The 22606-nt window shown below is 39.1% G+C and overlaps 2 protein-coding genes across 2 annotated transcripts in view; both read left to right on the forward strand.

Moving 5' to 3' along the window:
• The window catches only part of LOC115774610 (scavenger receptor class A member 5-like), a 56666-nt gene extending 46616 nt beyond the window's left edge, over positions 1-10050 (forward strand). The window contains 1 exon segment of the mRNA XM_030721966.1: positions 4172-10050. Coding sequence (XP_030577826.1) covers positions 4172-4305 — 134 coding nt within the window. The 3' untranslated portion in view covers positions 4306-10050.
• A 4961-nt stretch (positions 10051-15011) lies between these two features.
• pbk (PDZ binding kinase) lies at positions 15012-22274 on the forward strand. Its single transcript, XM_030722006.1, has 7 exons — positions 15012-15119; positions 15715-15870; positions 16160-16299; positions 17417-17586; positions 18411-18540; positions 20245-20427; positions 21667-22274. The coding sequence occupies exons 2-7, from the start codon at positions 15716-15718 to the stop codon at positions 21897-21899; spliced, it is 1011 nt and encodes a 336-aa protein (XP_030577866.1). The 5' UTR covers positions 15012-15119; position 15715; the 3' UTR covers positions 21900-22274.
• The last annotated feature ends 332 nt before the right edge of the window (positions 22275-22606 follow it).

Raw genomic sequence — 22606 nt, forward strand, 5'->3', positions numbered from 1 at the left:
AAGTAGTCAAATAAAAGCCGGATGTGGTTTTGTGATGTCTGTGTGCAATCAGAGACGGTGCTCATTAATACCAGTTAAAAGCGAAATCTAAGAAAAACACTCCAGACTGGAACACTTAAACCTCTTAGTGTCATGACATTAGTCCTACTGACACCAAGATTTATTTTTAAAGAGTAAACATGCTTCAGAGTTTATAATTTGTATGCAGTCCATAAAGCAATTTAACTGAAATGAATGAGACCCTTTTGGTTTTCGATCCTTGGTCTGCTCACTTTGAATATGCTGTTCGGTTAAATCGTCCTGAGACTTATTCAGTTTTATTTATATAGCGCCAAATCACAACAAACAGTCGCCTCAAGGCGCTTTGTATTGTGGGTAAAGACCCTACAATAATACAGAGAAAACCCCACAGTCAAAACGACCCCCTATGAGCAGCACTTGGTGATAGTGGGAAGGAAAAACTCCCTTTTAACAGGAAGAAACCTCCAGCAGAACCAGGCTCAGGGAGGGGGGGTCATCTGCTGCGAGCGGTTGGGAGAGAAAAAAAGACGTGCTGTGGAAGAGAGGCAGAGATCAATACTAATTAATGATTAAATGCAGAGTGGAGTATAAACAAAGTAAATAAGGTGAATGAAAAGAAACAGTGCATTATGAGAACCCCCCCAGGGTTGGCAAACTTGGCATTATTATTTCAGTATTTAGCATTATAGATAATTAATGCAGAGTGCAGCTCTGAAGAAGGCTGACCCACATTTTCCTGTACTCTATAACTGAGAGATGACATTTTTGTATAAAGTACACGGCAGAAATTAGACATAAACTGGCATAACAACACTACGCTGTTCCCATAATCTCTTCCCATGATCTTTACAGGCCTTAAACTACTTAGCAGTTGGAAAAGCTGACCAGGTGGAGTAATTAATGACTCAAGCTGTATAGTTATGTTCATGCTTGTGCAATATCCTTAATCATAAACATGTTTCCTACCATAAATTTGTCAATTAACTCCTTCTATAACTTTTCATGGTTTTAAACAGAAACTGGACCGTTGCTTTGGCGAGTATAATGGAAAATTGTGTAGGGTAATTTTTGAGATTAGTAATGATCTCTGTGGGTGAACAGCTGGTAGCTTTCAGACACAGGAGCGGTTACAGGCAACACATCATCTTCTAAACCATCAAAATATGGCATGAAGATCTGGTAGAACTGCGATACCCAAACCTCTTTTGCATCAAAGTGGCAGAAAACCATAATTAATTGCATTAGATCATTACAGAATAACTGTCATAGATAAAAAGAAGCAATATAAATATGATAAACACAAACAGAGCCATTAAAAAGACGTATTCATGCATGAAATATAATTGCTTGAGGGTAAAATGTGTATTTCAGTTAAACTGTTCTGAGACTTGGCATTATTATTTTAGTATATCTAATATTATAGATAATTAATGCAAAGTGCAGCTCCCATATTGGTTTGACAGGCCTGACCCACATTTCTAATTAAGTTATGGCTGAGTGATGACTTTATCATATTTACTACAGGGCATCAGCTCACAATCAACTTCATAAGGTTGTCACACTCTGTTTAGTTCAAGGTCACACATAAATTAGTGACCACAGATTTATTATCCTGCTCCCGTAATTTATTCATGCATATTTAAAAATTTAATCTCCAGCTGTCTTGATCTTGACAGTGATCTGACCTATTTGTCCATTGTGAGAAAGGAAGAGTAAGAGGTTGGTTAGGGCTTATTCAAATTTGCTGTTGTGAGCCTGCTGGCATGAATTTTATTATACTTCTATTTTACGTGAATGTTGTGCTTTTTATCTTTACGTGCCAGTGAACAGATGAACGGAAAGAGACACAAAATAATCCTTTTTTTTGTTTCATTTTGCCTTTTTTATATCTCTATGGTCATTTTGTCTCTTGTGGTCATTTTGCATTTCTCTTGCTTTTTTCTGCCTCTTGTTTATGGTCCTCACGGTCAAATTGTGTCTCCACGTAGCTGTTTTATTTGCTTGTTGTTGTTTTTATGTCTTTTAGTTGTTTTATGGATCTTTGTGGTCATTTTTGTATCATTTTGGAATTTTTGGGGGTCATTTTCATCTCCACTTGTTTCAGTAGTCGTCAGTGAGAGCTCAGCCAGGGTTGTCAGTGAGATATTAAGGAGGCTGCTGACTGATTATCAGCTCTTATTTAGAGCCGAGTAGCAGAGATGACAGTTCGCATCCCTGGATCATGCATTAAGAGTGTTACGGACGAGTGTACCTCTCATGCACCTTAAACCTTTTGCCAAATCTTGGTTCACTCTTATTTTATCACTTCACAAACGTTGCCAAGATGAGTTCCATTGTGTCATGTACTGAATTGTAAATTGCTATTCATGCCTTTATTTCATTGCATCTGGATTATTATAAATCATTGTCCACTTGTGTTAACAAAACCTCTTTGAAATGTCTGCAGGTTGTTCAGAAAAACCTCTTAAGTTTTCAAAGTACTCACACGTCACACATTTCAGCTGCAGTGGCTCCTTGTTAATGTCAGGGTTCACTATAAGATTCTGGTTTTGACATTTGGACCCCTGCATGGATGATCACCGGCAACTATTGGTGAACTTTTACATCCATATGTCCCCATCAGGTCCCTAAGGTCCTGGTCCTGGTCGCTGTGCATACAAGGCTGAGAACTAAGGCCCCGTTTACACGACAGCGTTTCCAGTGAAAACTGCGTCGTTTTGATGCGTTTTGGCGTCCCATTTACACGAGAACAGAGTGAAAAATGATACTTTTTGTAAACCGCCTCCAGAGTGGAGCATTTCTGAAACGCTTCAGCCTCCGTCTCTTTGTAAACGGACGAAAACAATGCATTTTTGGAAACGGGGGCACTCACACATGCGCACTATGGCCGAAACGCATCACCAGTGGAAACTTACGTTTCTGCAGCTCTCTCCCATTGAGAAAGAAGCTAAAACCTTTTCTTTATATTTTTAGCATTTTGGTTGTGAAAGCACTTGGTGATATTTGTCTTGAAAGGTGCTATGTAAATAAAACTTTACTTTTACTTATTACAAAATCTGCATGTGAGTGCAGTCAAATGAGAACTGCCAACAAACTGCAAAACTAAAGCATGTGGGACTTCCTGAAAGCTCCAGTGATTCCAGTTTTGCAAACAGGAACCAAAGTTTATAATGTAAAACAATACTGCCAAATGCTCTGCTCACCAGCTGGAACTGTCTGTTTTATTACCGGATACAAAGTATCTGATACACATTTCTGTGAGGAAGCACTGTTAATACTGGGTGTCTCACAAAATGTGAGTACATGCTTCTTTGGATAAAATCATATGAAGGATTCTTTGGAAATGAGAAGGATTTGATTAATGCCGTTTGTCTTTGAAACTTTTGACCTTCTTAACCTTTTAGAATTTGAAGCACAAACAGATACACAAAGCTGATGTGCAGCACTCACAAGCTTCAGCTGGTGATTAAAGTCACAAGCAGATGAAATTTGTTCCTGCTCTTTGGCTCCAGTTGCATCATTTCTAACATGTGCACATGGAGGGAAAGTGGTGCAAAAATGCAGCAGTATGAGGAAAACAGAACTGCTTTATGAAAGCAGGTCAGAAAAACAAAAGATAACAGAAGAGAAGGAAAAAGCAGGGACACCAGAGTCTGCATAGTTCAGAAATTATTAATTGAGCGTAGCATTAGTTCAGGCAGTTCATGAAGTCAAGTTCAGCCGCAGTCCCAGGAGATCAGTTCATCTCAGTGTCAGCCCACATTAGGTGATGGTTTGGCTGATAAACCTCTACACATCCATTTGGCAAGTCTTATATAGAGCACTGTTTTTAAGCTGTTCAAAACTGCTTCACTTTGCAAACCACCTCCACCCCAGCTCTTCCTTTTCATGCACTGTCTGCATTAATTTATTTCATCGCTGATGTCACTGATGCTCGGTTCTCCACTGGGGATCTTGTTGCTCTCCCCATCTCCAGTTTTCCATGCATGCTTAAGGAAGGCCAGGAAGTTCTCACAGCAGAGTCATGCAGGCAAATATAAGATACTTCAGATGAAAATAAGAATCTTCTTCTGTCTGTAGCAGTCCTTTCTGAATTATTTCTGTTAAAACATATCTTATTTTGAAATGTTTCCTTCTTGTGTCTGTTCAGGCACTGGTTTGATCTGGATGGATGATGTCGCATGCACAGGGACAGAAGACAGCATCCATGAGTGTAAGTTTTCCGGTTGGGGCAAAACCAACTGTGGCCACGTCGAGGACGCTGGTGTGACCTGCGCCACCTAAACCTTCAGGACCCCAACACTGCTGCAGCTGCCGAGTATCGCCCAAACACTGCCTTAAACTTAAGGTGCTGAACGCCCTGCCATTTGCACCAGGCGTGCCATATTAGCAGTATGTTCCCTTCTTACCTGCAAAAAACAAAAAAGTGCCAACTCACATGATACATGAACTTAAGCTGCAGCTTGGTTAGATGTTCATGACTAAATGTAACTATGTGAGCCACAGGATCGAATCATGGTGCAGCCTTTGCCAACATCAAAGTTGTGTTTTCATTAACTGCACAGTATGAGCTGAAGGATGATCACATGACAGGATGCTTCATGAGGCTGAAATAACGGGCAAAGGTCAGGATGGAGTGAGGCTCAGAGGCTCACCTCAGGGCAGGTTTGCTGCTTTGACCTCCAAGAGAGGATTGTCGGATCTGACAACTTCATCTTCCCAGTGCATCATTTCCACTTACCAAAGGGCTGAAAAGGCACTCAATGGAACTGACAGGACAGTTTCTGCTGAACTCATTTTCATTTAGAGGCAGCTGCTCTTCACAGTGTTATTTAGGAATGGCTTTTGCTCAGTATACCAGTGTTGCCTTACTACACAATACACCAGTGCTTACTAGGTAACTGTTTGGTGATTTGCAGACCTGAAGATACCACAAAATCAAACTAATCCACCTTTCTGCATTTTTTTTTCTTTCACTTGAATACAAAACGCTTGGTTTTCCTTATTCAGTGTTGTTCAGCCAAACATGCTCTTCTCTCAGGTCTGGCAAACATGTTTACTGCATTCCCTTCATAAAACATCTGCAAAACAACATTTGCAAATATCCTAAATCTAGTATTGTTTCCACCGGTGTTTTCATCCTGACGTTACGCCTCTTTGGGCGTCACATAGTCAGCTTCAGTAATCTGCCAAATCTGCATCCCTGCAAAGAGCTGGACTTTCTTTTAGCTATGAAAATCTATGATTATATCAACCTCATTTCCAGTTGTAAAGGGAAGCTATTTTTAACCGAAAAGCTCAACAAATGCTAAAGCTAAACCTTACTGTATATTAGTAGCTTAGCAACAAAGGGAAACCTGATAAATAAAAGTTTTAACAGCTAGAAAGTCAAATATTTCCTTCAGGAGTTTGTGAACACCAAAAACAAATCATCACCCGAGTTAGATGTAGGACATATACTCATCAGCTGAATATTGCTCAGCGCTTGTTTATGTAGCAAACAAATAAGCAATGACAACTTTGAAAGGCAATAATACACATGCAAGGTCTGTTTTAGAGCTCTTCTACCCCCAAAGTGCCAAAAAAAATCTTTTTTTTTTTGTTTGTTTTTATCACGTGCATTCTTTAACCTGCAAATCACCATCCTGTGCTTTCTGTGGCCTCTATATTTATATCAAAAAATAATAATCATTAAATAACAACTTCTGGAAAGAGTTAACAGTCACTCCAGGTGACAGATGAAGTGACGATGATGAAGAACAGATGAGTATAAACAGATGGATGCATGGATGGCTGCCCTGTATGATTTATAAATGTGGGTCTGTCAGTGTTTACTGCCAAAAATTAGCTTGTTTCAGCAATAATACACACACACACACACACACACACACACACACACACACACACACACACACACACACACACACACACACACACACATCAAAACATCAGACCAACCACAATGGACCTTTCGTCTACATTTTACCTCGTTCTCAGTAGAATTTCAACTTTACGACTGTTCTCAAATCCAAAAAAAAGTTTGTACCTCCCAGGTTTCCTCGTCACTACTTCTTCTGAGCCAACAGAAGACATGGAGCTGCAAGCTGGAATAAAATACGTACATGCTGGGACCTGAACACACCCATGTTTTTATATTTGAAGTTGGGAAATGTTTTTTTTGTGCACCTTAAAAATCTGGCAAACTCACAAACCTCAAAAGACTGAAGTTAAATTCCCTCTGACTGTTAGAATCTGTAAGCGTCCCACTTACTTTTTACTAAAATCTGCAACCTCGGTCTTTATATCCAAGAGAACAGAGAAAAAATATTTTGGAGAGGAGCAGGACTTTATGCTGCTGCAGCCAGAAATGCCCGATGTCCAAGTTCCCTGGTGTTTGTCGAGGTTTTTGCTTTAAACCACTCTCCTGCCACAGCAGAAAATAAATTAAAGAAGCAAAAGAGAAGAAGAGGGAGTTTGGGAAAAGAAAAAATGAGGTGATAAACCAGATTCAGCAGACCGATGTAAGAGAGAATGGTTGATATGTTTCTTTGAAAATTTTCTGCAAGTATTGACAGGGTGACTCAGGAGGACTCATGTATAATCTGACTATCAGTATTCTTTGGCTAACTGCATTAAATCATCACATCTGACATCTGCATTACATTACATACCTCCATCATGTCCGCATATTACTGAAAGGCGATGACAACAGCCAAGAAAAGGGGGAGTGCAACAATAACTAAGACTATTCACAGTAACATATTTTCAGAACTTACCAGGATGCCCCATCAAGAAATAGGCTCACTTTGCCATCAACTTCTACTGCTGTTCGCCCTCTGCTGGTCATTAGAAAGAATGCAGGTTCAAGGCATGTTTGCATTGGCATAGGTTTTCCAGGCTATAGCTATCACTGCATCCATCTTTTATATACAGTCTGTAGTTGCAGCCCTAGAATACACACACACACACACACACACACACACACATTGCTTGCACTAATATCATATAATGGAGATATCCTTTATTGTAGAAATGCATCTGCATAAATCCCAATTGAGCATTAAAGGTAAACCCCCGGCTTGAATTTTGAAGTTTGCTCAAATTCTTCGTAGTCTTCCGACAGACGGATATGTGGAAATTCTTTTCTAAGCACAGGAAGTGATAAAACAAAATGTGAAATGCTGCAGCTCACCGTGACACTGAACCCCCCTCACTACCTTCAACGCACATGAAAAATGGGCTCCCTGAACAGTTTTTCTGACTCCACCTTATGCAAGCCCTTCAAGTTTAAATCTAAATCTGAAAATTGCCTCATGAAATTGCAAAGTACAAAGCTGCCTGTAATGACACCCGTGTGTTATTATTTATAATAAAGTCCTAAGTAAATAAACAAATTTACAGTATTAGATATTTAAAATGCAGTATGATTGCATTGTTGTATTCATGCACAAATTAATGGAACAAATCAGAATTTTATGCAACCATTTAGTTGTATAGTTTTCAAGCCATTTGCAGGTCCATAAATGAAAGTAAATACTCAATTGCATAATATTTTTATGCACAACAACATATGTAGCTTTCTGTGCGACTGAGTGGCAGCCAGGCCTCTGTGTTTGCTCCTGATGTCTCCCATTTATCTTGTAGAGGCGTCAGATTCAGCACTTTGGCTGCAGAGCCAATTATTACTTCCTCTCTGATACAACAGCCAAATATAACACCCTTGGCTTATCTATATTTTTTCACTCTGCTTATTTGTCATCTCCTTTTAAAAAATGAGTTGACCATAAAAACATACGAAAGCAGGTTGAAGAAGTTTATAAAAATAAATAATTTTGTACTTGTACTGTTTTCAGAGAATAAAGTGGGGTTTGTAGTATACTACAGTATTTATACACTTTTTTTCACTAAAGTTATAATATATCTAAACATTAAGTGCATTTCTGGCATAAAAGTAGCAGTTTCCACAGCTTTTGTTTCCAGCTCAAATTCAAATTGAATTTTGTGCCGTTTCCTTTCTACCTTAACAGATACAAACAGGAAATAAAGCGACCAAGTTTTTAGATTTTTTTTTTTTGATGATGTGAATGTAAGATTTACTTAAAAAAAAAAAAATGTTTTGGGCTGTATGGATCATATTCTCTGCATTTTCCAGCTGATTCAACTTCTTAAGACATTTCATGGAAAAAGAGGTACAGAAAGATGACAAAAGAAAGGAAAATTTGAAACCACTGAACCCTTGACATCTATAGTGCAGGGATCTGATGGCTCTGTTATGCATTTGGAGGCATTTTCCTCCATTGCTTTGGTCCTCTTGTCCCATTAGAGTCACTGCAATCAAAGTCCTTATCCAAATCCTTTGTCCTGTGTTGAGACATTTCTATTCTAACTGGAGTGGTCTGTTCCTGGATGATATTGTCCACATCCAAAGGGTACTGAATGGTTTGATGAGTATGAAAATGAAAGTGTTTTCAGTTACCAGATCTCAACCCAGTTGAACATCTGTGGGAGATTTTGGACAGATGTGTTAGCACTGTCCAGCTGGACTGAAACTCCAGTTCATTAGTGATATATCTGATGGCGATGTAGATGTAACCTGTTCAACTGCTTTTTAACACAAATTTCTAATCAGCCAATCACAGGGCAGCAACTCAGTACATTTAGGCACATAGACATGGTCAAGACAACCTGCTGAAGTTCAAATTGAACATTAGAATGGGGAAGAAAGATGATTTAAGTGACTTTGAACGGTTGTTGGTGCCGGATGGGCTGGTCTGAGTATTTCAGAAATTGTTGATGTACTGGGATTTTCCCACATAAACATCTCTACGGTTTACAGAGACTGGTTCAAAAAAGAGAAAATATCCATTGACCAGCAGTTCTCTGGGTGAGTGATGTCAGAGAAAAGTGGCCAGTCTACCTTGAGCTGATAGGAAGACAACAATAGCTCAAATAATGACTTATTTCAACCAAGGTATACAGAAGAGCATCTCTGAATGCAGAACACATCAAGCCTAGAAGCAGATGGGCTACACCAGCAGAAGACCACACCTCCTGTCAGCTAACAGGAAACTGAGGCTACAGTTCACACCGACTCACCAAAATTGGATAACAGAAGAGTATTAGCAGTTCAAGCTGGTGGTGAGGGTGTAATGGTGTGGGGGATATTTTCTTGGCACACTTTGGTCCCCTTAGCATTGTTTAAATGCCACAGCATTGTTTAAATGCCACAGCCTTCCTGAGTACACAGCCTTCCTGAGTATTGCTACTGGCTGAGTCTATCCCTTTATGACCCGTCTTCTGATGGCTGCTTCCAACAGGATAACTCACACGGTCACAAAGCTCAAATCATAGAGCATATTCGAGAGGAATTTTTAAAAACAGGCTGAGGTCTTCCAAACAGAACAATTGAAGAGAAGGGCTGAAATCTGCTTTAGATGAATCTAATCTGCTGGTGAATACACTGCAGACTAATCATATATTAAAACCTTATGGGCACAATTCATCAGGATGAGAATGTAAACCATTGTCTGCTAGAGTGTTTTTTTTTTCTCTCTCCCTTGGTTTTGTTTATTTTGACTCAACTCTGCTTCACTTGCTGAGCTGCAGTTTCTTAGACATCAGTAGAGAAAAACTCTTGTTCTGTGATTAATTGGCTGCTTAGAGGCTCCTCTGATCTCAGATAATTCTTTCAAAAACACCCTCACGCCATTACTCTAAAATACCCTTGCAAGTGATCACATATCGCAAACATCTTGTATTGGCTTCTCGTTTTCAGTCAATTGCATTTAACAGCACAAATGTGTCCTTTGAATTGTAATGTCTTGGTTGTATAAAGACTCTGTAAGCAGTCCTGTGTATCCATGTTTCTGTTTCTGTCTCATTGGCTCATAACAGATGGAAGGGCTGTGGAGTTAACAAAGGTACTTCACCTAAAAATACATAGAGCTTTTTACTTCATGTTCTGTTGATTTATGCCACTAAAATGCTGCATATGTTCTGCTGAAATAATAAAATGTAGATTTGTTTAAACACGTGAACTTTGTTATTTCTGCAGATTTGTACAGGAGAACTGGAAGCAGACGCTCTTAAGACATCAGTGTGTGTGTGTGTGTGTGTGTGTGTGTGTGTGTGTGTGTGTGTGTGTGTGTGTGTGTGTGTGTGTGTGTGTGTATCACAGTGCTGAGGCATGCGGAGGTGTACACCAAGTAGGTGCTTTGACTGACAGCTCTGAGCAGTAATCACACGTATGAATGTTTCCACATGTGAAACGGATGTAAAAATGATTGGATGAAAAATCACCTCATGGCGAGCAGTCTGAACAAAGGCTGTGAAGCTGGTTGGACTCATGTCAACATGCTTTCAGTTATCCCGCGAGAAAGTAAGACTTTTACTTTTTATTTGATACATCAAAGTGTGAAGGTATGCAAGTGGGACTACTTTTATACACATGTAGACTATTGGACAGATGTTTAAAGTGCTTTTTTTTTTTTTTTTTGCTTTTAACCACAAACTCTGATTGGATAAGGTTTAGTATCGGGAATGTGACATATTTATTCCGTGGTTTAGTAATGAATGATTATCTTTTTGCAGAGAGAGCAACTATTTTCAATATATTGATCATTTTGAGGCATTTTACTTTGCAGTGGAATGATGTGGTAAAATTAAATGATAATTTAAGTCCATAAAATAGGCTAGATAATGCTGGGAAAGCCTTTCTATCTTGATATCCCCAGTTGGAGTGCTGTCACATCCCCACTGTTGTGCCAATTAGCTTAATCAAAACAGATTTACTGGATGAAAACTGTAAAGCTTTGGACTCAAAAAACAAAACCTTGAGCAGGGAGCCAATAGTTGAGGATTACAATGAGAAATCACTTTACAAATACATGATAAATTATTAAAGGGAGCAGTCATGCTTTCTCTTATTTTCAGAAGAACTCCCTTTTAACAGGAAGAAGCCTCCAGCAGAACCAGGCTCAGGGAGGGGCAGTCATCTGCTGTGACCGGTTGGGGATGAGGGGAGGGAGACAGGACAAAAGACATGCTGTGGAAGAGAGACAGAGGTCAATAAATAATGATTAAATCCACAGTGGGGTATAAACAGAGGGAAAGAGAATATAGAAGTCTTTGGGAAAACAGCCCTCTGCTCCTTTGATCCATGACCTCAGGAAACACTTTCCTGATGAGTTTGCGGCCTCAGTCACTAGTTTCAAGTCTTATTAATACGACATTACTTTCATTTTTATAAATTATGGTCCCCATTAGATTAAAAGGTGAGGATAAAGTAGGATGTGTTTCAGAGCAGGCCTCTGTGCAACTAACAACTCACTAGCCCATAAGCATGCCAGTGTTGAGCTTCCTAGCACAACATTGCTTTCTAATGATGTGACCAGAGTTTTTCACTTCACCTGTCAGGCTGAACTAATGTTAACTATGTACTAATTAATCAGCAAGGCAGTGTATGGAACAACTTTACGATCCAGCTACATTTGTTTATTCACGTGTGGGAAAAAAATGTGTTGTTGCACATTATTTTCTCTTTTCAGCAATTACAGTACATTTGATTATTTTCAAGTTATCAAACTGAAGGTTTGTCACATAAGAGCCTTCAATTTCATAACAAGAAACTGAGAGTTCTTCATGTCAATTTCAGACATGAAATTGACCAAAACATTGGTCCAACTCTTGTATTTGCCACAACAAAGAAGGCAGATGTAGTCATTTCTCCTCAGTATCGACTCCACATGCCATCCTCCCCATTCTTCATCTCATTACTTGGCATATATGGTTATACTGTGGCTTCTTTGGGCAGGGAGACAGAGTGAACTATAAAGTGTTTTATACAGGGCGCGGGGCAGAGTTAGATTTGAAGGCAGTTGCTGCATGTTTGCAGTACGGAAACAATTCTTTCATGGGCTGCAGTTCTGTTTGATTCCAGATGTAAAAAAGCCACAGGCAGAGAAAGATGTATACGAGTCCTGACACATAAATTCAGGTTGATCCTACACTTGAAGCGCTATCATAACCTTACAAAAATAATACATTCAGAATGAGTATTCTCTTTGCATTTTTCTTCTAAAGAATAACTGTTTGATTCTGAAAAAAGCAGTGTTATATTCAGGGATCCACATACTTTTTTTTTTTTTTTTTACCATATTTTGCATCAAAATCCTGAGTTTTTGGAAAAAAAATTTTAAAATATAATTTTACGTGTTTTTATGTTGATGTTTATATGGTTGTTATACACTTACCAGCCACTTTATTAGGTACACCCGTTCAACTGCTTTTTAATACAACCAATCAACCAATCACATGGCAGCAATTCAATGCATTTAGGTATGTAGACACAGCCAAACCAACCTGGTGAAGTTCAGAAAGAATGGGGATTTAAGTGACTTTCAGCTGAGATTTTCCAACACAACCAGCTCTAGAGTTTGCAGAGAATGGTCCAAAAAAGAGAAAATATCCAGCGAGTGGCAGTAATCGGGGTAAAAATGCCTCGTTGATGTCGGAGGTCAGAGGAAAATGGCCAGACAGCTTCAAGCTCATAGGAAGGCAACAGTAATTCAAATAACCACTCCTTACAACCAAGATATCCAGAAGAGCATCTCTGAATGCACAACACATCAAACCTTGAAGCAGATGGGCAACAGCAGCATAAGACCACATTGGGTACCACTCCTGTCAGCTAAGAGCAGGAAACTGCAGCTGCAGTTCACACAAGCTCACCAAAACTGGACAACAGAAGACTGGAAAAACGTTGCCAGGTCCGATGAGTCCCGATTTCTGGAGGGTAAAATCAGAGTTTTGCATAAAAGCATGTCCCTGTATCAACACTTCGAGCTGCTGGTGGTGTAATGGTGTGGGGGATATTTTGGCATGAGAAAAACTAAGACTGATTTTTGGCTTGGGAAACAGCTCTTAAGAAAATATCAGTTTAGTTCTTCTGAATCTTTATCAACAGACTGAGTCATTTATCAACCATGAAGCTCAGCTTTTTAGGCAACGCAGAAAATACTTCAAAAGGAGAGTAAAAAACAACAAGCTGCGTATTAGAAGGGAACTGTTAAGTTTTCCCTTATTTTTGGTCATTTATGGATGGTGGATGCTGATATTAAATATGACCAAAATTTCAAATAAGACAGGTATACTTCCCATGAGCCAAAAGCTTAGATTTCAGATGGTTCCAAACATGCAGTTTTTCATCCTGCTGGCTCTAAACGATGTCTCTAATCTCTAATATCTCAGCCACATATATAAGAATTATTTTGGAACTGTAAATCATACAAAACTATTCTAGCAGAGTCCAAGAATAAAAATATAAGAAAAAGAGCATGATAGGTTCCCTCTGACATTACAATAAAAAAAAGAAAATCATAAATTATTATAATCCTGCTTTAAGTCTAATCTTTGTTCTTGGATAATTACATTAAGTCACGGAACCGTTTTGTGTTTCATCTTGACAGTGAAGTCCTTTTTCTTTCTGGCTGCTTCTCTGTGGTCTGACCAGAGACTAACTCATCCTTATTCTATAAAGTGCACCACAACATGTGGCAACAGAGCCCACGAACATGAGCTCATTCCCCTTCAGGGTAACTAGCAACTTGGGAGAAAAAGGCAGAGACAGAAAGAGAGGAAGTCCCAGGGTTCCTTTCCACTGCCATTTGTCTTTGGACCACATTCCTGCTCCTCTTCCTCATAATGAAATGGCTATCCCTGCAAACAATGAGAGGACTGAGCTGCAGGACCGTCTGCAGAGTGTGAAGGAGGAGATGAAACAAAAATGGGCTCACAAGGTCAAGGTCAACTTCACCATCACCAGTGAGGAGATTCTTTGAGACAAGGCCCTAATGTTGGAGAGGAAGCAAGCACATGGCATTAGTCTCTTCCTAATATGCTTTTAGTTCCCACAGATGTTGTGATCAGCAGGCTTCAGCATGTTTTCAAGTAATAACCAGACAAAGAGCTGCTCACGTGCTGAAATGTGGATCTAGCCGTTGAGCAGCACATTATATATGAATCAGTAGAACAATAAAACTGTCAAAACTCAATTCTGGCCAAGAGGTTGACAATTAAAATAAGCCCATCAGCATGTAAAACACAGCTGGAAGAGTGAACCGTTACTGCTTTAAAAGCAAGTACAGGCTCTCAGAAATCAAGAGGATGAAAGGATCTGAGTGGAAAGTAAAACCCTTTATTTTCATTAATTAAAGCAAAGAAAGAAACTTTGATGTAACATCCTCTAAGTCAGAGAACAATGTCAGCTACTGGAAATGTGGCCAATCATGATCTCACAGTCTCTGTTTCAGTTTAGTTCAGATCCCAGTGAAGAGTTTTCTAGCTATCTATGACTAACCGATGCCTAAAATCGGTGGTTTAGCTCATAATCAGTGGTGAAAATGAATGTTGTTATCCAATTTGCGAACAACTCTCTGCTACTACAGCATCATCTGTCATACATAAGCGCACATGCTGCTGGTATTTTAAAACGAGACTGCCCTCAGTTGGTGAAAAGCAGAACGGCAATTTTAAAATTATTTCTAAATATTGCAAAAACTATATATATATATAAAACTGGGAAGGTTTTATTTATATATTATATATGGTAAATGTACTAGTTCTTATATAGCGCTTTTCTACTCGGATATGAGCACTCAAAGCGCTTACACAACACGTTTTTACATTTACCCATGCACACCCATTCATACAAGCACTTCCATGATTAATTAATTAAGCTAAGTGCTTTAATTATGTAACATTCACTCACATTCATACTCCGACAGAACGGTCGGAGAGCAACTTGGGGTTAAGTATCTTGCCCAAGGATACATTGGCATGCAGCCAGCAGTAGCCAGGAATTGAACCACTGACCTTCCGATCAGTAGGTGACCTGCTCTACCTGCTGTACAGTCACTCTGCGTAACGTTCAGTTCTCAAAGTAGCTTATAAAAAACATAAAATAAATTACAGTTTCACACTGTTATAAACATTCGCGACTTTCGCTCAGTTTGTCCCTCTGCGGCCCCCATCCCGTATGTAGCCGGTCAGTTTGAATCTTCGGGCGGTTTTTAGCTGCAGCAGCGAAAGGAGATTTTTAGGTAATATTACATTTCGATTAAACTACACTTATGTTAACAAAATAAGGATACTTCTGATACATTAATTTAAGTAAATTACCAAATGATTCCCAGTCATAGCTAACGGCTGCCCGTTGACGTTAATTTCAACCGTCTTGAAGTTAAGTTTGACTGCTGTTGGCTACGTGTTCGCGCGATAACGTTGACAACTAATATGTAATATTATAATGTATAATATATAAGAATAACTAGCAGTTATTTCGAAGCTGAATCTTGTATTAATTACTCCATTTTAAGTTCAAATTTGAGGTGGATTTTTGAAGTGTCTCCCCGAACCCCATTGTTAGCTATGCCAGCCTCCGTTTAAAAATTGTTTGTTTGCTTTTTTATTCTCTTTGTATACAGGTATAGACAAAGACAACTTTATAAATGGTTCAAAGAACAGGGGGAGAATTCCGGTTTTAGTTCGGGTTATATCATACACATCAAACGCCACTTATTTGTGTAGTACATTAAACTCTGATCCACAATGTAGTTCATGCCAGTACGTCGACTTTCACCTTGTTATGAGTTTGTCTCCCACTTTGTTTCTCACGTGTTTACTGAAACGTTACAGAATGGCCACCCCTGCCACCAGCCCCGACCAGGGCGCATTTAAAACCCCCAAAGGTGTCCGAGTGAGGAGCAGCGGAACCCCCATCACCATCCCTGCCTCTCCTTTCATGAAGAAGCTGGGTTGTGGGACTGGAGTCAACGTTTACCTCATGAACAGGTGTGGTGGTGTCGTGCTCTCTGAATTACCGACGAATCGCACTGTATGCTCTCAAATCCAACGGTCCTTTTATTGTAAAAAACATATAATATGAATGAATAGTGTACTTAAAGATAAAGCCTACACCATATTACTAATATAAGAATCGTGCCACTTTAAGTTTCTCATAAGCATGTAAATAAATGTGTAATTGTGTTTTTGCTGTTGCAGTACAGTTTTTCAAGTCTAAGTAAAAATAAAACACTGAATACCCCCTAACAGTGTATTTTAAATTTTTATTTAATCGTAGAGTGGGAAAGCTAAATGCATCACCCTGGGCTGTGAAGAAGATCAACAGTAAATGTGCAGCTAAACAGGTGGCTGTTTACCAGCAGCGTCTCAACGAGGAGGCAAAAGTCCTGAAAGGAATCAATCACCCAAACATCGTTGGTAAGACCAGACACCACTGTGATGGCAGTGACACAGGAAAGAGTCATTGTTCAAATCCCTGAGGCTGCATTAAATCTCCTCATGTTTGTTCCTGTCAGTAAATTATGTTTTCCTTCTACTCTGTAAATTTCTAGCAGTGTATCTAAGAAAAAGGGGGAGAAAAAAAAAAAGTTGTCGTTGGTGTCACCATAAACAAAGCCAAGAGGAACAGTTCAAATATGCTGACAAATTTTGCAGTAAATGTTAAGAAGAGCTTCTTTGTGGGTCAATGTTTTTTTTTTTTTTTTTAAACCTTTATTTTACCAGGTAAAATGTTTGAGAACCAGTTCTCATTTACAAACATGACCTGGCCAAGAGGCTCCAAAAGAATCAGGTCCACGACACGCAGACACACAAACATATAAACATACCAAAAATAAAAATCCCAGATTATCATGGAGCAAGCATGGAAATCATGACAATCATGACATACTAACATATGTGTGATTGTAGGCATGTATGACTATATGTAGGAGAAAGTGAATGTGGGTATGTACATTAGTGTGATCCAGGGTGATCAGCAAGAGCAACAGTCAACTATAATAAGTAAGAGGTGTTAAAGTTACAAGTTTGAGGGAGCTTTGTAAAGTGTTCTAGTTGTTTGCTGCTGTAAAGTGAAAGGAGTTGCAGCCATAAACAGTAGAGGTATTGGGAATGGTGAGATTGGTGTATTCACTTGACCTTGTATGATATTTATTATGGGCTTCATAAAGAAGAAATGACAGATAAGGTGGTGGCTTGCCCAGGATTGTCTTATAGACAAAGTGAAACCAGTGATGTAGCCGCCGGGTATGACGGGAGGGCCAGCCCACCAGTTTATAGAGGTCACAGTGATGAGTGTGTAAAGGTGCATTAGTGGCAACGCGGATGGCTGAGTGATGAAGAGTGTCCAGTTTTCTGAGAGCAATACTTGATGCCATTTTGTACATGATGTCATCATAGTCCAGAATTGTTTGGTTGGTCTTATAAATGTGGGTGTTGGAGCAGTATTGTTTGTATTCTGTTCTTTTCGCATCATTCAGCCTGTGGTGCTGCTGTATTTGCTGTCTTATTCCCGTGTCTTTGTCCAAACATCAAGGTTTCCGCGCCTTCACCACGGCCAAAGACGGCTCCAAGTGTCTGGCCATGGAGTATGGAGGAGAGCAGTCCCTCAATGACCTGATAGAGAAGCGCAGGGAGGACGGCCTGAAAGCTTTTCCTGCTGCCATTATAGAAAAAGTGGCACTGCATGTGGCTCGCGGCCTGCAGGTAATTCATGTCCATGGACCTCCTTTCTGCCTGGTGTCAACACCTGTGTCATATCTAGATTACATAAAGTTACAGCTGGAATAAATTCCCAATCTGTCCATGTGTAGTCATTATATTTCATCTTTTACAGCATACATCAGTGACTCATAATTTCTGCCTTGTAAAAATTGTAGTTATTTTTTATGCCCGCTTGACTTGCATGTGTGTAGAATCCTGCAGAAAGAGTAATCCCTTCACTTATATCTTACAGAGCCTGACCCATGCAGGAATTCAAAGACTGATACAGATAATTGTTGATTTAAAAATCCAATATATTGGTCGATACTTTTTTCTTTCTGGCACACTGCAAACAAACAGATTTTTCTAACATTTGTAATGTGAAGTTTGTTGATGAGACCTTACTAAGAGAATGCAGTTCAAAAGTAAACTTGTTTTATTGCTACGCAAGTTGTGGATTACTGGTTTGGTCCGATCACTGCTTGGATCAGCTAGTTGTTGTGTTTCTAACCCTTGCCACCAGAGAAGTTGAGGAGTGTCCTCTGGTGGCCAAGCTATGCAACATCAACATAGCTGAAGGGTATTTCTCTCATCTCTTCCTTACTTCTTAAATTTTCATTTATCAGCCCATATATGAGCTCATAAAAGCAAATAGCTAATATCAGCTATAACATCAGTCAGGCTTTTTTTTTTTTTTTTTTGAAACCTTAATTTACATCTACAAACCACCAAGAGATAAATCTTTAAATTCACCAATTCACTAACTTAAGAGATCAAATCACCACAGAAGAGTAGCCATGAGCATCTGGAATATTTTGTCTTTGCAGTATCTTCACAATGAGAAGAAGCTGCTGCACGGCGACCTGAAGTCCTGTAACGTGGTCATCAATGGTGACTTTGAGACGGTGAAGATCTGTGATGTTGGTGTGTCTCTGCAGCTGGATGAAAACATGAAAGGTAAAGTGTTTCCAGTCATGAAAAGTAGCTCTCTGTGTTTTCCCTGCATATAAAACAGATTCTGACTGGATTTTTAAATTGACGTTTAATTTACTGAACCATAAAACATACACTTTTATCAAACTGCCAAAAATATCAGTAAAATGCACAGACTTGTGTAGTACAGAGTCATTCACTTAACTATATGAGGACCACTTCCGTTTATGTGTGTCAACCCACAAAGGCCTGTTTGAGCCAGGAATAACCCTGGATTTGATGTGAATATGTGGGAAAACTCACAACAAAAAAAATAGAGCAGTAATAGTTTTATTCTCTATAACAACCTACTTTCCAGCTCAAGAGTTGTTGATGAAAAGTTTAAAAAAAAGTCTCTTTTTAGTCCTAAAATCCGTTTTCACTCTTTTTTTTTTTGCCTGTGTTTGTGTATGTTTATATTTATATATTATAGTGAATATCAGTATGTTCATCTTCACTGGTTAGCCGTGTCTACCAGAGAACATCACTCTAGATTATACTGCTTTATGGTTGAATTATTTATGAGCAGTTTTCTCAGAGTTTTATTATTATAATTATAATTGTCCTTTTCATATCAATTGGCATTCAGGTTCTGGTTGCCTTGAAGTTTTATTTACAGTGTAATTTTCAGCTCTGCAGAAGGAAGTGTGCTGCCAACATGCTGACAAGCTCATAGAATAACAGCGACTGCTCAAATGCTGGTGTGGGTTTGTTTTCTGCAGTTTCTGTATGAAAACTGTGGGAAGCTATAATTTTAATGACCTTATTTAGTGATTTATTTTTTTGTAGGGTTTTATTGAATGATTAGTTTGATTTAAACAGACTGAACGCTGCCAGCTCCCTTCTAATGTCATCAAACAGATGAGTTTTAACAAACGACCTCCTTTGTCTTTTCCTAATCCTCCGTCTTTGATCTCAGTGGAAAATTTCATGAGTTTGGAGAAAGACATGAAGGAGAGCTGTGGTTCTCAGACAGCTCGGCTAAACTCACCTTAATAACATGGTTGATGATGTTGGCATCTGTCTGCTGCAATAAAATGATCTGTTACAGAGAACACCACCAAAAGACCTTGTTACTCCAGCCCTTGTCTTACAGCTTTGTTTCATGATGGCTGATATAAATGTGGCTAGCCTGGTGAAAAATATAGCTTCATAAGCAGCATTTAATAAAAGCAATAAAACCCACAGGTCACAAAAGTGGTTTTATCCAGAAATGTTGCTGAGTCGGCTGTCCGCTCGCGGGTCACTTCATTTAGCAGCAAAACTGGCTGTTGACCCGCAGCGTGTAGTTAAATGGTGCAGTTAACTGAACTGGCCCAGAACGTGTGCTTGCACACAAGTGGGATTAATCATGGATTAAAGCCCAGAATTGGCGCACACGTTTGTGTGGAAACAACTGTTTACAGCAGTTGATTTACTTTGTTTTTCTGCCCGAACAGGAACATAAATTATCCTCATACATCAAGTCTTCAGCCTGCAGGGGTCTCTAACATTTTGGGTTCAGTTTAAACTAATTAGAAACTTCTGGAGCCTCAAAGATGAGCTTTGTTTTTTTTTTTTTTTGTTTTTTTAATGTAATTTTGGGTGACACCATTGCAGCAACCTGGACAAATTGAATTTGTTTGTTTCGCAATTAAATATTTTCTCAGTCCAAAAGGAGTCTCATGAAAAACATCTCTCTGTCCTCAGTGTCTGACCCTAAAGCGGAGTACATCGGCACGGAGCCTTGGAAGCCCAAGGAATCTCTGGAGGAAGGAGGAGAGATCACAGACAAGGCAGACGTCTTCGCCTACGGTCTGACTCTGTGGGAGATGATGACGTTGGCCATGCCTCATCTGGAGATACTGGAGGATGATGATGAGGAGGGTGAAGGTGAGATACTCTTTGACAGCAGCATTGGAAGAACATAGATTTTCTAAATGTACTCAGACCTGAGAATTTGAGGTGTTCTTCATCCACACAGTCACTTATGGACAGTTTGATCCCACTTATCATTTTATAATTTAATTAAAAATAACTGACATAAACAAATAGTTTCTTTTAAAATTGCTCTGTATTTTTGAGTTACTAATTCTGAACCAGTTCTGGGAATTATTATTAATACTGTTACTGTTGGCCAATGTAGGCAATTTGAAAGTCAGATTGCTCTCTAAACTTGTGTTTAGAGAGCAATCTAAAAGTGTTCATTAAGGAAATTAATTGGCTGATTAGTTATTATTGAAAATAACCATTACGGTAGTTACAGCCAAAGACTCACTGATATAACTTGACTATAATGATCATCTGCTTCATACTGTAAACTTTTGATTCCAATGCAAAACGTTTACAGTGTATATCTGCAAAAAAATAGCCTCTCTGCCATCTGGACTATTATCAGTTACTCTGGTTTTACTGTCAGATGAAGATACTTTAGGCGTGACACCTACACTGCTTTTTGGTTTGCACAAAAAGTTCCACAAGCTTAGACCTCGCTTCCATCTTCTTCATCAGCCTGTGGTCCAGATCCAGCAATCCTTCGAAGTGAAGTTTCTCTGAAAGATTTGGTTTCCAGCGACCTCTTAAGCTTGCTTGGCACCAAGTTAGCAGTAATTAACTCCTCCCATCCGTGCTGTAGTTTCTCCTGCCAGTTCTTTTTTCTTTAGCTGGTTCTAGTTTTCTCCACAAAAAGCGATCAGTTTTACCTCCACGAAATGTTAACGTCCTCACTATAAATCAGTAGTGAAGTTTGGTTTGACACAAAATCCCAAGGCACGTCATTTGGGATCCACATGTAGTGTAGGTGTTTAACCAACACTGATGTTTCCAATTCTCTTTTTAATTCTGCTAATTGTGACTGTAAAAATTTTTCTCTTTTATTGTTAAGTAGTAATTTTTAATGTTAATGGCTCAGTTTGTGGTACCCCACACATTTACATCTTCACTCTTTAATTCTGAAAATAGTCATAAAGCTGAAAAACTGAGGAAGAAGCACAATCACTTTATCATCTTCTTCTTTTAAAAACTCCAGATTATCATGTGTGCAAAAGAAGCATAACTTCATACGGTGAAGGCTGAAAGAAAAACCTAAATTCAGAACAATGTACTGACTGTGTTGAAATGCTGTATTTTTAGAGGACTCCATGGAGGTGAGTTTTGATGAGGATGCCTACTATGAGCGGTTGGGGACGCGGCCAGCACTAGATGCCGAGGCTCTGGGCAGTTCGTACCAGAGAGTGGTGGAGCTCTTCTATCTCTGCACGGAGGAAGACCCCAAGAAAAGACCATCAGCCGCCCAGATCGTCCAAGATTTAGAGAGCAACGCCCCCCTGAAGAAAACACATTCTGAGGTGATAGTTATCGACTGAGTTATACAGCTGGGTATAGCTTAGTGGATTTTTATCAGAATTTAAAAATCATAAACCACATGGACAAAACAAGTCCCCTGATATTTTTCTTGTTCTTCTCCCTTAGTTAAGAAACTTTAATGTAATGTGGAGGGTCCAGCATAAACATAAAAACAACAGTTAATGGTTAAAGTGGATTTAAATATGTATATAATACAGACTATCTTGTTGTAATGCCTTCCCTGTTTGTGTTGACAAATTTATATTATTAGCATGTCATCTGTCCTGTTGTGTACAGTCCTCTTTTATATTGTAAATGTTTTCATTTTCATGCCGTTTCTCTGTATCTCTCATTTTCAGCTCAGTAAACTTTAGTAAAATGTTCCTTAATATTTATTGCACTTTTTGTGGGGTCACTAAATTAGACAACTGTCACAGATCACTTTCCCATATCCACCCACTTTTTAAAGCCAATTATTTTACTTCAGTGGCAAAAATGTAAATGTAAAGTACAACAGGGCTTAAATATTAAACACTTCATCACTTCTTAAAATATCAGCTACTCATGACTGAAATTGAGACTATCAACTGAAACTTCAGGAGCCTTTAGCATGGTGTCCACCAGCCGATGGTGTACAATCCATCCATCTATTCTCTTCCACTTATCCTGTTCAGGGTCGTGGGGGGGCTGGAGCCTATCCCAGCTGACATACGGTGAGAGGCAGGGT

This window comes from Archocentrus centrarchus, chromosome 24 (assembly GCF_007364275.1).
Source record: "Archocentrus centrarchus isolate MPI-CPG fArcCen1 chromosome 24, fArcCen1, whole genome shotgun sequence".
NCBI classification, from domain to species: Eukaryota; Metazoa; Chordata; class Actinopteri; order Cichliformes; family Cichlidae; genus Archocentrus; species Archocentrus centrarchus.

Excerpts from the sequence above, each read along its gene's own strand:
- pbk (XM_030722006.1), top strand. The coding sequence starts at position 15,716 with ATGGCCACCCCTGCCACCAGCCCCGACCAGGGCGCATTTAAAACCCCC. Across the intron at positions 15,871-16,159 it reads AACGTTTACCTCATGAACAG|AGTGGGAAAGCTAAATGCAT; the intron begins GTGTGGTGGTGT and ends ATTTAATCGTAG. Across the intron at positions 16,300-17,416 it reads CAATCACCCAAACATCGTTG|GTTTCCGCGCCTTCACCACG; the intron begins GTAAGACCAGAC and ends CCAAACATCAAG.